The sequence below is a fragment of the Mobula birostris genome, chromosome 24 (genome assembly GCF_030028105.1).
Source record: "Mobula birostris isolate sMobBir1 chromosome 24, sMobBir1.hap1, whole genome shotgun sequence".
Lineage (NCBI taxonomy): Eukaryota > Metazoa > Chordata > Chondrichthyes > Myliobatiformes > Myliobatidae > Mobula > Mobula birostris.
The window spans coordinates 42775770-42791830 of record NC_092393.1 but is presented as its reverse complement, the minus strand read 5'-3'; the positions used below and the strand labels follow the sequence as shown (position 1 = coordinate 42791830).

General features: G+C 39.2%; 1 protein-coding gene across 4 annotated transcripts in view; it reads left to right on the top strand.

The window, feature by feature from the left end:
- tbc1d16 (TBC1 domain family, member 16) overlaps positions 1 to 16061 on the top strand; it is a 126197-nt gene that overhangs the window by 34926 nt on the left and 75210 nt on the right. For all 4 annotated transcript variants that reach the window (XM_072242706.1, XM_072242705.1, XM_072242707.1 and 1 more), the window contains exon 2: positions 5069 to 5277. In XM_072242706.1, coding sequence (XP_072098807.1) covers positions 5106 to 5277 — 172 coding nt within the window. In that variant the 5' untranslated portion in view covers positions 5069 to 5105. The remainder of the gene's footprint in view (positions 1 to 5068; positions 5278 to 16061) is intronic.

The following is a 16061-nucleotide window of genomic DNA, read 5'->3' as shown; positions in this document are numbered from 1 at the left end:
TGGATGGTTTGGAGTTTGTAAAATGTGTGCAGGATAGTTTTTTGCAGCAATACATAACAGGTACGAACTAGAGAAGGGGCAAGGTAGGTCAGGTGATGGAGGTATGTGTTGGGGAGCACTTCGGGTCCAGTGATCACAATGTCATTAGTTTCAATATAATTATGGAGAAGGATAGGACTGGACCCAGGGTTGAGATTTTTGATTGGAGAAAGGCTAACTTTGAGGAGATGTGAAAGGATTTAGAAGGAGTGGATTGGGACAATTTGTTTTATGGGAAGGATGTAATACAGAAATGGAGGTCATTCAAAGTTGAAATTTTGAGGGTACAGAATCTTTATTGTCCTGTTAGGTTGAAAGGAAAGGTTAAAAGTTTGAGAGAGCCATGGTTTTCAAGGGATATTGGAAACTTGGTTCAGAAAAAGAGAGATATCTACAATAAATATAGAAAGCATGGAGTAAATGAGGTGCTCAAGGAATATAAAGAATGTAAAAAGAATCTTAAAGAGATTAGAAAAGCTAAAAGAAGATATGAGGTTGCTTTGGCAAGTAAGGTGAAAATAAATCCAAAGGGTTTCTACAGTTATATTAATAGCAAAAGGATAGTGAGGGGTAAAATTGGTCCCTTAGAGAATCAGAGTGGATGGCTATGTGCGGAGCCAAAAGAGATGGGGGAGATTTTGAACAATTTCTTTTCTTCGTTATTCACTAAGGAGAAGGATATTGAATTGTGTAAGGTAAGGGAAACAAGTAGGGTAGTTATGGAAACTATGATGGTTAAAGAAGAGAAAGTACTGGTGCTTTTAAGGAATATAAAAGTGGATAAGTCTCCGGGTCCTGACAGGAAATTCCCTAGGACCTTGAGGGAAGTTAGTGTAGAAATAGCAAGGCCTCTGACAGAAATATTTCAAATGTCATTAGAAACGGGGATGGTGCTAGAGGATTGGCGTATTGCTCATGTGGTTCCATTGTTTAAAAAGTGTTCTGAGAGTAAACCAAGCAGTTATCAGCTTGTGAGTTTGACGTCAGTGGTGGGTAAATTGATGGAAAGTATTCTTAGAGATGGTATGAATAATTATCTGGATAGACAGGGTCTGATTAGGAACGGTCAACATGGATTTGTGCGTGGAAGGTCATGTTTGACAAATCTTATTGAATTTTTTGAAGAGGTTACTAGGAAAATTGACGAGGGTAAAGCGGTGGATGTTGTCTGTATGGACTTCAGTAAGGCCTTTGACAAGGTTCCACACAGAAGGTTAGTTAGGAAGGTTCAATCATTAGGTATTAATATTGAAGTAGTAAAATGGATTCAACAGTGGCTGATGGGAGATGCCAGAGAGTAGTGGTGGATAACTGTTCGTCAGGTTGGAGGCCGGTGACCAGTTGTGAGCCTCAGGGATCTGTACTAGGTCCAATGTTGTTTGTCATATACATTAATGATCTGGATGATGGGTTGGTAAATTGGATTAGTAAATATGCAGATGATACTAAGATAGGTAAACACAAACAGGTGCTCCCAGGCCTCCTCTACATCGGTGAAGCTCAACGCAGATTGGGGGACCGCTTCGTCGAGCACCTCCGCTCCGTCCGCCAAAACAGACAGGATCTCCCAGTAGCCACCCACTTCAACTCTGCCTCCCACTCCGATTCAGATATGTCCATACATGGCCTCCTCTACTGCCATGATGAGGCTAAACTCAGGTTGGAGGAGCAACACCTCGTATATCGTCTAGGTAGTCTCCAGCCCCTTGGTATGAACATAGAATTCTCCAACTTCTGGTAATTCCCTCCCCCTCCCTTCCCCTATCCCTATGTCACTCTGCCCCCTCCCCCAGCTGCCTATCGCCTCCCTCATGGTTCCGCCTCCTACTACCCATTGTGTTTCCCCTATTCTTTCTTCACCTTTCCTGCCTATCACCTCCCTGCCTCCCCTCACCCACCCCTTTATCTTTCCTCTTACTGGTTTTTCACCTGGAACCTACCAGCCTTCTCCTTCCCACCCTCCCCCACCTTCTTTATAGGGCCTCTGCCCCTTCCCTCTTCAGTCCTGTTGAAGGATTCCGGCCCGAAACATCGACCGACCTTTTCCACGGATGCTGCCCAACCTGCTGAGTTCCTCCAGCGTGTTGTGAGTGATAGTAACAACACGCGGTGGCATTGTGGATAATGAAGTAGGTTTTCAAAGCTTGCAGAGAGATTTGGGCCAGTTAGAAGAGTGGGCTGAAAGATGGCAGATGGAGTTTAATGCTGATGAGTGTGAGGTGCTACATTTTGGTAGGTCTAATCAAAATAGGACATACATGGTAAGTGGTAGGGCGGCATTGAGGAATGCAGTAGAACAGAGAGATCTAGGAATAATGGTGCATAGTTCCCTGAAGGTGGAATCTCATGTGGATAGGGTGGTGAAGAAAGCTTTTGGTATGCTGGCCTTTATAAATCAGAGCATTGAGTATAGGAGTTGGGATGTAATGTTAAAATTGTACAAGGCATTGGTGAGGCCAAATTTGGAGTATTGTGTACAGTTCTGGTCTCTGAATTATAGGAAAGATGTCAATAAAATAGAGAGAGTACAGAGGAGATTTACTAGAATGTTACCTGGGTTTCAGCACCTAAGTTACAGAGAAAGGTTGAACAAGTTAGGTCTTTATTCTTTGGAGCGTAGAAGGTTGAGGGGGGACTTGATAGAGGTATTTAAAATTATGAGGGGGATAGATAGAGTTGACGTGGATAGGCTTTTTTCCATTGAGAGTAGGGGAGATTCAAACAAGAGGACATGAGTTGAGAGTTAAGGGGCAAAAGTTTAGGGGTAACATGAAGGGGAACTTCTTTACTCGGAGAGCGGTAGCTGTGTGGAACGAGCTTCCAGTAAAAGTGGTAGAGGCAGCTTCGATTTTGTCATTTAAAAAAAAATTGGATAGGTATATGGACAGGAAAGGAATGGAGGGTTATGGGCTGAGTGCAGATAGATGGGACTAGGTGAGAGTAAGCATTCGGCACGGACTAGGAGGGCTGAGATGGCCTGTTTCCGTGCTGTAATTCTTATATGGTTATATAACATGATAGAATCAATGAAAAAGCACACACAACAAAGATGGACAAACAACCAAAGTGCAAAAGAACAACCAATATATTTCAACTAAATACCAATAGCGGAAGGGTTTTCAAAGGGACCTGGATGTCTGCAGAAGAGTCAGTGAAAAGTAATACTCAGTTCTACAAGCATTTAGGAAGGAAAATTTATATTTTTGCCTTGACAGTAAGATGAACTGAGTTGAAGAGTAGAGATATCTTAGTCCAATTATATATGACCTTGGTCAGAATGCTTTTGGAAGATCATATACAGGTCTTATCTCCCTACCAGTAATAAAGCTGTGCAGTGAAGGTCCTCCAGATCTAATCTTGGAGTTGCAGGTTTGTCATATGATGAAAGATTAAACAAGTTCTTAAGCTTAGAAGGAAGGGCAATGTATAAACTTCTTAACTGGCTGGTGTTGATGTTGTCCTGGATGAAATATGTAAAATTAGAGATCACCGGCTGAAAATAGGGAGATATTCCTTTAGGACACAAGTGAGTAGTAATTACTTCTTCCAGATGCTAGAGAATCCTTGGGTGAAATGGGATGAGTACAAGAATGTGGTGCTGAGGTAAAAGTTCAGTTACACTTTTATTAAATTCCAAAGCATATATGAGTGTCCAGATGATGACCATCTGTTGTTTCTGAAGTTCATATGTTCTAAGTTGCAGTAAATCCATTGTTCTTAATGGCTTGGTACAACTTCTTTATTTGTTTATTTAAAAAAACAGGAGGCTATTCCCCTTTATAACTTCTTTGCAACCTCCCATCACCTTCAGAAACTTCAGCATAGTTCCTCCAGATAAATGTTTTTATACCACTTTTGAAGTTTTGCCCAGCACAACCATGTCAATGGTTATGTTAAAGAAGTGGTCATAAGCCTGGAAAACACTGCTGTCTACATTCCACTTCCCTGAAAAAAAAACCTTATTGCATCAATTCTGTTTTATCTATAAGAGTCAACTCCATTTCTATTCTGCTACTACAGTGCAGACTTTAGTTCTGATAATGCCTTTATGTTACATTTTTTTACGCATCAGCCATTTGTTATCACAGAATTGACAGTTAAATAAGTTAAGCATGAGTTGCCATTAACAAGTCTTTTCTGACTTTGACTTTTCACAATGAAGGGATATTTAATTTTGCATTTTTTTTTTACCAGTCTCCTCGCTACCCAGGTTAAACTGTATGGTGAATTTATCCATAATACTTTGGGGAAAAGAATGAATGTAACATTGCAGTTCTGTGGGGCTATGCCACCAACACTTGTACCTTAACAAGAACATTATGGTCTTCTCTCAGCAATCAGCTAGGTTGCTTTTCATATGGACTTGAAGACTTATCCACTTGCAGATGATTTTTGTGATAGTTCCCCCTTAATCAAGTTTTAGCATAAAAAATCTCAACTGCTTTTTCTTTTCTGACTTTACTCCTCCTTCCTTGGTAGAGTGTAGTTCAAAATATTCATTCAGAATGCCTGGCATTGAATATGTGTCCTTTTGGTCTCAACTGGGCGCTCTGTTACCACCCATTTCCCTTAGGTATGCATGTAGAAGTCTTTTGGATTCTCTTTAGTGCTAGATCTGAAACTCTTTTGGCACGTCCTTTTTTTTTGGTTACTCTCTGATCTCTTTGCTCAGCATGATTTTAACTTTATTATCATCTGGCAAACATAACATTCCCACTTCCTCTGTTATACCTTACTGTTTCTTGTTCGGGGGGGCTTTGGCCTTGGCTGACCTTTCATTCTCCCTCTTGGGCTCTGCCTTGGGAATGTGCCTGCACTGTACCTGAACCATCTTCACTTGGAATGATCTTGATGAGAGACGAGGGTTGAGAATGTACGGGAGAAGTAGTGGGACAAGGGGCGATCTGATTGCAAGGGCTGTGCAGGTACTTACAGAATGCAAAAGGTGGAAGAATCGACTTAATAGTGGATTCATTGGGAGACAAGTTTTCATAAGCATATTTTTAAAGTTGAATTTGTTTTATTCTAGAGTGAAGAAATCAGATGATGGAAAGATATTCCTGGAGATGTCTCTGGGTCAGCTACTACGACGGGCTTCCTCCAAAGCCTCTGATCTCCTGACCTTTAATCAGACAAGTGGATCTTCCAGAATTCTTGATGGTGAAATTATTTACTCCAAGAACAATGTCTGTGTTCATCCTTCAGACGTGCTGCGAGTTCTTGGAGAACATCACCCAGGTATGGAGCTCAACTTTCTGTGCTTCTGTTTTGAGATGTATTTGATGTTTCTAAGTTTCAATCAAATTGGAATGTAGAACTATAAATGATAACATTTGCTATTAATCCAGTCGATGTACAAGTTATGCTTGTGTTGGATAGTACAGTTTGTTTTTGTTTGATTTTAGAGGCTAATTGGCAACCATATATTGTAATTCTTCAAAACCTGAATAAACCCAGGCAAGATGTAGAAAGATGCATAATTATTGATTTTAAAAACCGGAGGCTACCATTATGCCCCTCTTATGTATCTTTCCTGCTGTCATCTCAAAATCCGCACTAACAGAGCATTCTGTTCTGATAACCCTGAAGAGGTTCTGACCTAGAGGGGGATTCAAAGAAGAATAGGTCATCTTGGATATCGATTTCTTTGTAAATGAAAATTGCTTAAATCAAACTTCATTCTAATATAAACATTTGTTCAATATTACCAGTTGCACAAACTTTCATGTTAAATTCTGTGCATTTTTGCAAATAATGTTGTTAATAACCATTAATCTCACTTCCAGATCATTGGTTTACAAAAAAGTGTAATTTTTTTCACTGATCAGTTAAGAGCAAGAAGAAATAAAGTTTAATTCAAGCATTATAAAATATTGATTTTTCAGCTTCCACTATTTTAAGCTGAATTATATTGAGCATTTTCTGTCAGTTTACTTTGCTAACTTTAAACCAATTTAAAGAAGTTCAAATGGTGATACTAGACTGCAGGTACTGAAATCTGGAGCAAAACCAAGCAAAGGAATGGTGGAGGCAAAGGGATAGTTGAAGATTTGTGTCAGGATCTAGTATCAGGACTGAAAGTGTAGAGGAAGATGAACAGTTTATAGAAATGAGAAGGAAGGTTGAATGAGTTGAGGGTGTATGACGGATGCTGGAACCAGAGTAGGGGTGGGGAAAGGAGCTGGGAAAGCTGAACAAGGGACAAAAAAGACAAAAAACAGGTAGATAGGTATGTGGATAACAAGCAGATGGAACCATCGGGGGGGGGAGAGTCAAGAATCTTGGTAACTAGGTGGCTGTGGGTAATACAAAAGGTAAACAGTAAGAGAGAGAAACTGGGTGGATTAGTGGGAGCAGGAAAAGTACAGGCGAGGTATGAAAAATTTATACCTTTTGGGCTGTAGGCTACCCAAGCGAAATAAGAGTGTTGTTCTTGAAGTTTGCATTAGGCTTCACTTTGGCAGCTTGTATCATCTCATATTCCTTGTAGATAATCTAACTGCTCTGTCTGCAATGACCAGTTTGAGATTTTAGTTCCACATCATTTGACTCCCATTCCCATTCCCACAGTGACTTATCTATCCTCAGCCTTCTCCATAGGTGTGGTGAGGCCAAATGCAAACTAGAAGAACAGTACCACATTTTTTTCCTTTATTATTTCCACCTATCACTTTCAAGCTTGAACAATATCCCATTCCTCTCATTTCACAACCATCCTTCCTTCTCTTGCATCCCACCCATCACCCACCAGCTTCTGTCTCACACTTCCTCTCAATTTTGTATATTGGCTATTTTCTCTTTACACTCCTCAGTGCTGATGCAGGGTCTCAATCTGCTGAGTTCTCCCAGAATTTTTCATTTGTTTTAAACTACATCATTGTCCACTAAGAGATGTTTCTCCTTGTGCTACAATTTTTTTTTAGTTTTGTTTCTGAGAACTTACAGCAGACCTTGTCTATTTATAGTCATGGTATGTATTAAATCTATACTGTATGTTTTTAATAATGGATGCTTCCATATCATTTTTAACTTCTGCGTTTTCTTGCTGCAGATGTAAAATCTCAGATAAGCTGTGTAATGAAATTGTATTTCATGTAATTTAATATTTAGTATCATTTCATTGGAGTATTTTAAAGCATTTGGCACTTTTGGCCAGTTCTTTAAAAGCAGACTGTTGTGTGGTTATAAGGGAGGTGACTATTAGGGAATAAAACATTTCATAATTCCTGAAAATTCCATAGATGTGCTAATTTATTGGATTTTGAATTATCTCTACATCAACATCTATTTAAGATCCCTCACTTTCACTCTTTTCTATTAGTTAATGTGCCACTTTTTTCAGAAAACTGCATAATGGCTTATGTGTGTTTGTAACTTTATAATTTGGAAAGATAAAGTTGCTTGTAAGGAAAGCAGGGAAAGGTTTGTAGTGACCATTAGAATCTATTATATATTTGAATTATTGCAGTAAGTCATAGACTTCTATTTTATTTGAGCATATTATATAAAGTTTAAATATATTGATGAAAATAGCCTTTGCATATTGATAACGTCCCTTTGCTTCTGAACTTGTTGGTTTACTTTTGATAATGGAAATTGCAGTGCCCTCTAGTGTTAAAGCCATTAAATGTGGTTTGCTGAAATAAAAGGATGAGCAAGATAATGAGTTAAAACTGCACATGATATCTATCCATCAGAACTAGGAAGATAGACAAATAAATTGATCACTGGCATAAAATATTTAATAAGTATCTTATTTTTGAAAATAATTTTGAAGATGTCAGAATTGCTTTTGATTCAATCTTTGTAATTTTTTGGTATCTCCTAACAATAAATATGTTAGCAACTGTTACATGGATTTTTATTGAAATGTTACATTAGTATTTACTGCAACTGTGTATTTTATAAGGTTGCAGATTCCTTTGAAAGAGAGATAAATTAAGTTCTACAATGGACATTACCACATCCCTTTTCCAGTTCTAACAAGAAAAGGGATATAGTAATCCCTTTGACCTGAAATTCTGTCTCTCTAGAGATTTTGGCAGAGCTGCTGATTGTTTAAAGCAATTTCTGTTTTTATTTCAGATTACTATTTTCTGCAGTGGGTTATGCAAATTAATGATGTAAGGAAGTGATTGGAAATGGCCAAGATCTCAGAAATAGAATGTATGAGCTAGAAAAGCTGAAGAGTAGTATGAATGTATATTAAAGTTTATATGAATAACTTTATACATAAAGGACGAACGTGCTACAAAATTTAGGATATATTCTATGCTTGGTGTGTCAAAAAGCTTGTTCTTAATTTTACACTATTTCTGACTATGAAGTTCCAATTGTTTAAAATTTTGCTTGTGTATGTAAATCAGTAATATAAAATTATTAAACTCCTAATCATATTAGGAATCAAAGATTTTGACTAGACTCCTATTCCATTGGATAAAGTTCTGTTGGCCCTTGCAATCAAGAAAACAGTACACAGGAGAGCCTTAAGTACAAGACTGTTGACTGAAACAAATTTAATAAATGAATTTAACAGTTTAATTGCTGAATTAAAGATTTCTCATTTTGAAGAAGGCTATCCCATGAATAAAGCTAAGGACAAATAAATACAGAATGCAAGATTCTCCCACAAGACCCCCATAGATGACTTTAATATTTGTGGTCACAAGGCTCACAATGAACTTGGAGTTTTGTTACCAAGGCCATTTCATGAAGTGGAACAGTCTTCAGATTGTGGCTGTGCCAGGGGCAACATAAGTAGGATGATTTAGCAGATGAATACATGGATGAGGAATTGGTACAGGAGGCAGGGTTTCAGATTTCTAGATCATTGGGATTTCTTCTGGAGCACGTATGACTTGTACGAAAAGGGTTACACCCAGAACCTGAGAAGGACAAGTATCCTTGTGGGTAGCTTTACTAGAGCTGTTAGGGAGAGTTTAAACTAAATTGCAAGAGATAGGAACCAGAGTAAGAGGGCTGAGGATGAGGCAGTTGGTATACAAATATATGCAGTGTGTCGTGAGACTGAGGAGGGCCAGACAGATGATAGGGCAAAATTGCAATCAGTGGGATGAGTTGAAGTGGGAGTAACATGGGAGCAGAATTGAAAAGGGTGATGAATACAAGACTGACGGTGTTATATGTGAATGTACACAATATATGGAATAAGGTAGCTGATATTTTTGTGCAGTTAGAAATTGGCAGGTATGACATTGTGGACATCACTGAGTAGTGGCTAAAAGAAGATCATAGTTGGGAGCTTAACATCCAAAGGTAAATATTGTATCAATAAGATAGGTATTGTATCAATAAGATAGGTGGTGTGGTTCTGTTGGTACAAAGTTAAATCAAATCCTTAGAAAGAAGTGATGGAGAATCAGAAGATGTAGAATCCTTGTGGGTAGAGTTAAGAAACTTCAAGGGTAAAAGGATCCTGATGGAAGTTGATGTGGGGTACAAATTACAACAGAAGATAGAAAAGGCATATAAAAAGGGCAATGTTACAATAGTCATGGGGGATTCCAATATGCAAGTAGATTGCGAAAATCAGGTTGGTGCTGGATCCCAAGAGAGGGAATTTGTAGAATGCCTATGAGATGGCTTTTTAGAGCAACTTGTGATTGAGCCCAAGGAGAAAATAACTTCTGGCTTGGGTGTTGAGTAATGAACCAGATTTAAATGTCTGTCTTTACTCTGGAGTACATCTTCAGTATGCCATAAATTTGTGAGTGCCAGGGCAGAAGTGAATGTAGTTGATTTTACTAAGGAGAAGGTGCTTGAGAAGCTGAAAGTTCTGAAGGTAGGTAAGTCACCTGGACCAGATGTATTGCACCCCAGGTTTCTGAAAGAGGTAGCTGAAGAGATTGTGGAAGTATTAGTAATGACCTTTCAAAAGTAAGTAGATACTGGAATGGTTCTGGAGGACTGGAAAATTGCAAATGGCACTCCACTTTTTAAGAAGGGAGGGAGGCGGAAAGAAGGAAATTATAGGCTGTTTGCCTGACCTCTGTGTTTGTGAAAATGTTGGAGTCCATTATTAACAATGAGGTTTCAGGGTACTTGAAGGCCAAAGTCAGCATGCTGTCCTTAAGGGAAAATTTTGCCTGACAAATATATTGGAATTCTTTGAGGAAATAAAAAGCAGGATAGACAAAGTAGAGTCAGTGGACGTTGTTTACTTGAATTCTCAGAAGATACCGCCCATGAAGCTGCTGAACAAGATGAGAGCCTATGGTATTACTGGAAAGATACTGTCATGGATAGAAGATTAGCTGACTGGCAGGAGGCAAAGAATGAGAATAAAGGGGTCCTTTTCTGGTTGATGTTCTACAAGGGTTGGTGTTGGGACATTTTCTTTTCATGTCGTAGGAAATTATTTTGGATGATGGAATTGATGGCTTTGTGGCCAAGTTTAAGAGTGATGCTGAGATCAGTGGAGGGGCAGGTAGTTTTGAGGAAGCAGGTATTTGGCAGAAGGACTTAGACTTGGAGAATGGACAAAGAAGTGGCAGATGGAATATAGTGTAAGAAATTGTATGGTCGTGCACTTTGGTGGAAGGAATAAAGGCATAGAGTATTTTCAAAATGGCGAGCAAATTCAGAAATCAGTGGTGCAAAGGGACTTGGGAATCCTCAAGCAGGATTCCCTAAAAGTTAACTTGCAGGTTGAATCAGTGATAAGGAAGGCAAGTGCAATGTTAGCTTTCATTTTGAAAGAGCTAGAATATAAAAGCAAGGATATAGTGCTGAGGCTTTAAAGTATTTGTTGGCCCACACTTGGAATATTGTGAGCAGTTTTGGGCCTCTTATCTAAGAAAAGATATGTTGGCATTGGAAAGAGTCCAGTGGAAGTTCACAAGAATGATTCCAGGAATGAAAGGGTTTATATGTGAGAATCGTTTGATGGCTCTGGGCCAGTACTTGCTGGAGTTTAGAAAAATGAGGAGGGATTTTACTGAAACCTGTCAAATATTGAAAGATCTAGATAGAGTGGATGCTTCCTATACTGGGGAGCTCTTGCTATCAAAAAGATGTTTGGAAAAGTAGTCAATAATATGTTATACAAGAGACTGTAGATGCTGCAATCTAAAGCGTCAAACAATTTGCTGGAGGAGCTCAGCAGGTTAATCAGTGTGTATTTGGGGGGGTGGGGGGGAGCAAAGAATTGATTGTGATGCTGGGTCTTGACCCAAATGTTTATAATTCCTTTCCCACACAGATGCTGCTTGACCTACTAAGGTCCTTCAGTAGATTAATAATGATATCAATAATATCACTAGTGTAGAGCCAAAAGGACCTGATTTTAAGTGTATTTATGACCTCAGTTCAGTATCTTGGAGAACTTAGTGTTAAGTCAGGGCACAGCCAGAGAACAGTTTGAAATATCATCAGTGAAATCCAGCCAGTTTTTATAAACAGTCTTTGGCATACTCTCTAAGATCCTGTTATGCATTGGCCTTGAAATTTTGCTTGTTGATATTGTATGAAATTCCTTCATTTTTTAAAGAAATTCACTTATTTGAATAGTTTAAATTTTTAAAATGCACATAAAATTGAAGTGTGAAAATATTCAAGGTGGATAATTTCAGTGTTTTTTGGTAACTGCGTTTTTTTCCTAAATTGCATGGTGAATTGTGCAAATGTATTGGATGAGCTGCCTTTTATGATGGGTATATTCAAAATGCTTAAAATTTATTAACCAAAATAGATTACCCATGTTGAAAAATTTCATTTGAATACACACAAATCAACAACCACTGCATTTGACCAGAGGTGCTTTCTGTTGTATTAAAAAAAAGCGTTTTCATATTTCTGTCCCTTTTCATGTGTTAACCTTGGACACAACCCATTCTAAATAAAATAAAGTTTTTTCACGTTATGTTTTGGCTTATTAGAAATTCATCAAAGATAGCTGAATTGGCAAAAACTAACACACCAAACAGTGGAAATTTGAATATTTCAAACAGTTTAACATTGATAAAACATTAAAGATTTGAAGTCTGTGGTTGGAATAGTCACATTGAGGATGAAGTGAATTGAGTTATTTGAATTCACTTCTATTTCATGTTCTTACCAGGGTTTTGCTATTTTAAGTTTCATGATATATTTTTTAAAATACTTGTTTAAAAAATTGAAACTACAGTTTTCACAGTTCATTCTTTATAGTTGCATTTTGTCAATTATCATTTGTTATGAATGGTTCATGCAGGTTTTAACACAAATTTAAATTAAAATGTTTACAATAACAGACAGGCCCTCTACTGTGATTCTTCTCAGTAGGGCCCTTATAATGTCTCCAGAACAACCCAATAATCTTCGCTAGGAGATAGACAGGGGTGGAATTTCATCTGTCAAAGGTGGAAGGCTTTTTACAGACAGTTTTTAAATATCTCTGATATTTGGAAACGTTTTCAAACTATCTTAGTTTTTTTTAAAATACAAATTTAAAAAGTGAAGCTGAGTTAACTTTTCACTTCTAACCTTCTAGGGCCACAGTGATGCTCACTCAAAGGAATGGGTTACTGTTTCCATGCCATATTGATTGGCATAAGATAGAGAAGCAGATTTCCCAACATCATTGACTCCACTAACGAAGCAAAATGACAAATTATAGAATCAAAGAGCATTTCATGATGCAAATGGAGGCCATTTGCTTCATCGTGTTAATGCTGATTGAAAAAAAGCCTTCCTACCTAATTCGGCAGCTGGTTATTAACCAAACTGGTTATGGCTCTTCCAAGTAAATCCAAATACATAACTCTGAGAAGGGTTTCTTCCTCTGCCATTGTTTCAGGCAATATGTTGCAGACCTCTCCCCTACTGCCACCTGAGTCAATACAATTTTCCTCATCTCCCGTCCAGTCCTTAAACTGAATACTTGAAATCTCAGCATGCTGGTTTTGAACCCTTTGCTGAAGGAACTATGTCCATTCTGCTTTTATCTAAACCCCTCACACTTGTGTATATTTCAATTAAGTCTCCCCTCAATCCTTCCTATTTTAAATTAAACAGCCCTATTTTTCATATTTCATATTCAGCGTTACCTGATTGTAATATTTCAGCTGTCCCAGATTTTGTAAATTTGTGCACCCTCTTCAGACCAGTTATGTTCATCCTCTTATGTGATGTCAGAACTGCATTCAGTACTCAAGTTGTGGTCTCACAAATTTTATGTACACTTCTAGCATAACGTCCTTGCACTTAGCTTCAGTTAGGAAAGGAAATGCCTTCAACCATCCATTTTACTTACTATTAAGGATCTTTGCATATACACTTCCAGATCCTTCTTCCTTGGCACCACACAATATTCTCCTGTTTATATATTTATGTTCCTATGTCTTGTAGCACCTCTCAAAATGTATTACCTGCAAGATTATATTTCATTAGACAAATTTCTGCCCAATTGACCAGGCCATCTATATTTTCTTGCAGTCTAAAGTTTTTCTCCTGTGCTGCTCATATTTCAGCACCTGTCATTATTCACTATGCACATCCTGGAAAGATATGGGATAGTGTTGGTTGGATGCCCATGAGTGAAGTGATCACAGCAGAGCTTGTGTAGCAGTGCTTTGATAAGAATGAGCTGTCATTATAACCAGCTGCGTTGAGAAAGGGTTTTGGAGCGATGACCATACATGAGGGTTTGTCAATAGCAAATGCAAGTGCAAGATTGACAAACACATTAAGCACAAATTGTAAAGGAGCTAGTTGTGATCTTCATTGAGGACAAGTTTACCATTGTATTTTGGAGAACTATAACTCATAGTATCATTCATGATAAAGCTATCCTTTCAAAAGCACAAAAAGTACTCCAGAGAATGCTTGTGAAGATTAAGTAGACAACATAATGCTTCAGTGCTATCCAGGAGTTGATAGTCATAGTCATAGCCATAGCCATAGTCATACTTTATTGATCCCGGGGGAAATTGGTTTTCGTTACAGTTGCACCATAAATAATTAAATAGTAATAAAACTATAAATAGTTAAATAGTAATATGTAAATTATGCCAGGAAATAAGTCCAGGACCAGCCTATTGGCTCAGGGTGTCTGACCCTCCAAGGGAGGAGTTGTAAAGTTTGATGGCCACAGGCAGGAATGACTTCCTATGACGCTCTGTGTTACATTTCGGTGGAATGAGTCTCTGACTGAATGTACTGCTGTGCCCAACCAGTACATTATGTAGTGGATGGGAGGCATTGTCCAAGATGGCATGCAACTTGGACAGCATCCTCTTTTCAGACACCACCGTCAGAGAGTCCAGTTCCATCCCCACAACATCACTGACTTTACGAATGAGTTTGTTGATTCTGTTGGTGTCTGCTACGCTCAGCCTGCTGCCCCAGCACACAATAGCAAACATGATCGCACTGGCCACCACAGACTCGTAGAACATCCTCAGCATCGTCCGGCAGATGTTAAAGGACCTCAGTCTCCTCAGGAAATAGAGATGGCCTCAGTGTTCTTTGACCAGTCCAGTTTATTGTCAATTCGTATCCCCAGGTATTTGTAATTCTCCACCATGTCCACACTGACCCCCTGGATGGAAACAGGGGTCGCCGGTACCTTAGCTCTCCTCAGGCCTACCACAGGCTCCTTAGTCTTTTTCACATTAAGCTGCAGATAATTCTGCTCACACTACGTGACAAAGTTTCCTCCCATAGCCCTGTACTCAGCCTCATCTCCCTTGCTGATGCATCCAACTATGACAGAGTCATCAGAAAACTTCTGAAGATGACAAGATTCTGTGCAATAGTTGAAGTCCGAGGTGTAAATGGTGAAGAGAAAGGGAGACAAGACAGTCCCCTGTGGAGCCCCAGTGCTGCTGATCACTCTGTCGGACACACAGTGTTGCAAGTACACGTACTGTGGTCTGCCGGTCAGGTAATCAAGAATCCATGACACCAGGAAAGCATCCACCTGCATTGCTGTCAGCTTCTCCCCCAGCAGAGCAGGGCGGATGGTGTTGAACGCACTGGAAAAGTCAAAAAACATGACCCTCACAGTGCTCGCTGGCCTGGATAGGAGGAATTGATGTAAATAAGTCTGGCTGGAGATGAGATGCTGAAGATTCTAAGTTGGAAGTGATCATTGTGGTGAGATTCATTCCATTCTCTTAGTTATTCATACAGGCAATTGAGGATGCTACTAGAGAGGAAAACTCTGTGAATAAAGCAAGTGAGTCAGAAAGGATGGGAGGAGCCATAGTGTGAGGTTAAACTTGTACTCAGACCATATTTCCATATGAAATATGGATTGTGATTCGATTCTTCCAAACTTGTGAATGAATTGTGTGATTTTAAAAAAAAGCATCAATATGTTACATCTGTGTGTCCATGGTGTGAAATATTGATCAGCAACAATGGGGAGATTAGGGACAATTAGGGACAGCAGAGAAACAGGCCCTTTGTCCTATTTTCTCCATTACTTATTACCCATTACGCCACTGGCGTTGAGTGTAGCAATGAGGTCCTCCATCTCTGGGGTGGTGTTCACGGCTTCCTTCATCATGTCAGTCTTGGTTTACACTGTTGGTAGTCATGCAGGGCCCAGGTGGAGACTCTGGAATACCATCGCACTCAGATGTAGAAGGAATCTTCATTGCTGTTTTCTGTAAGAATTTTGTTTTACCAGTCAGGGTTGTTAGCCCTGAGCTGAACCCCCAAACCTGGAGGACCGGTGGATCACTATTAGTCTGGGCTCTACCTTTTGACCTGTTTGGCGTGGGTGACCCTTTCAAGAGCCAAAGAATAAAGCTCTGACTCCGGCTAACATAGCTCTCCAATTCATTGAGGCACACGAGCCTCCAAATCCCACAACAATGTTGTGCCCTCTTGGAGGATCTAGTCCATTCTGAACTATTAACCTGCCAAGTCCCATTGACCTGCACCTGGACCATAGCCCTCAATGCCCATCTCATCCATGTACCTTTCCAAATTTCTCTTACACGTTGAAACTGAGCCCAAATCCATCACTTCTGCTGGCAGCGTGTTCCACACTCTCACTACCCTGAGTGAATAAG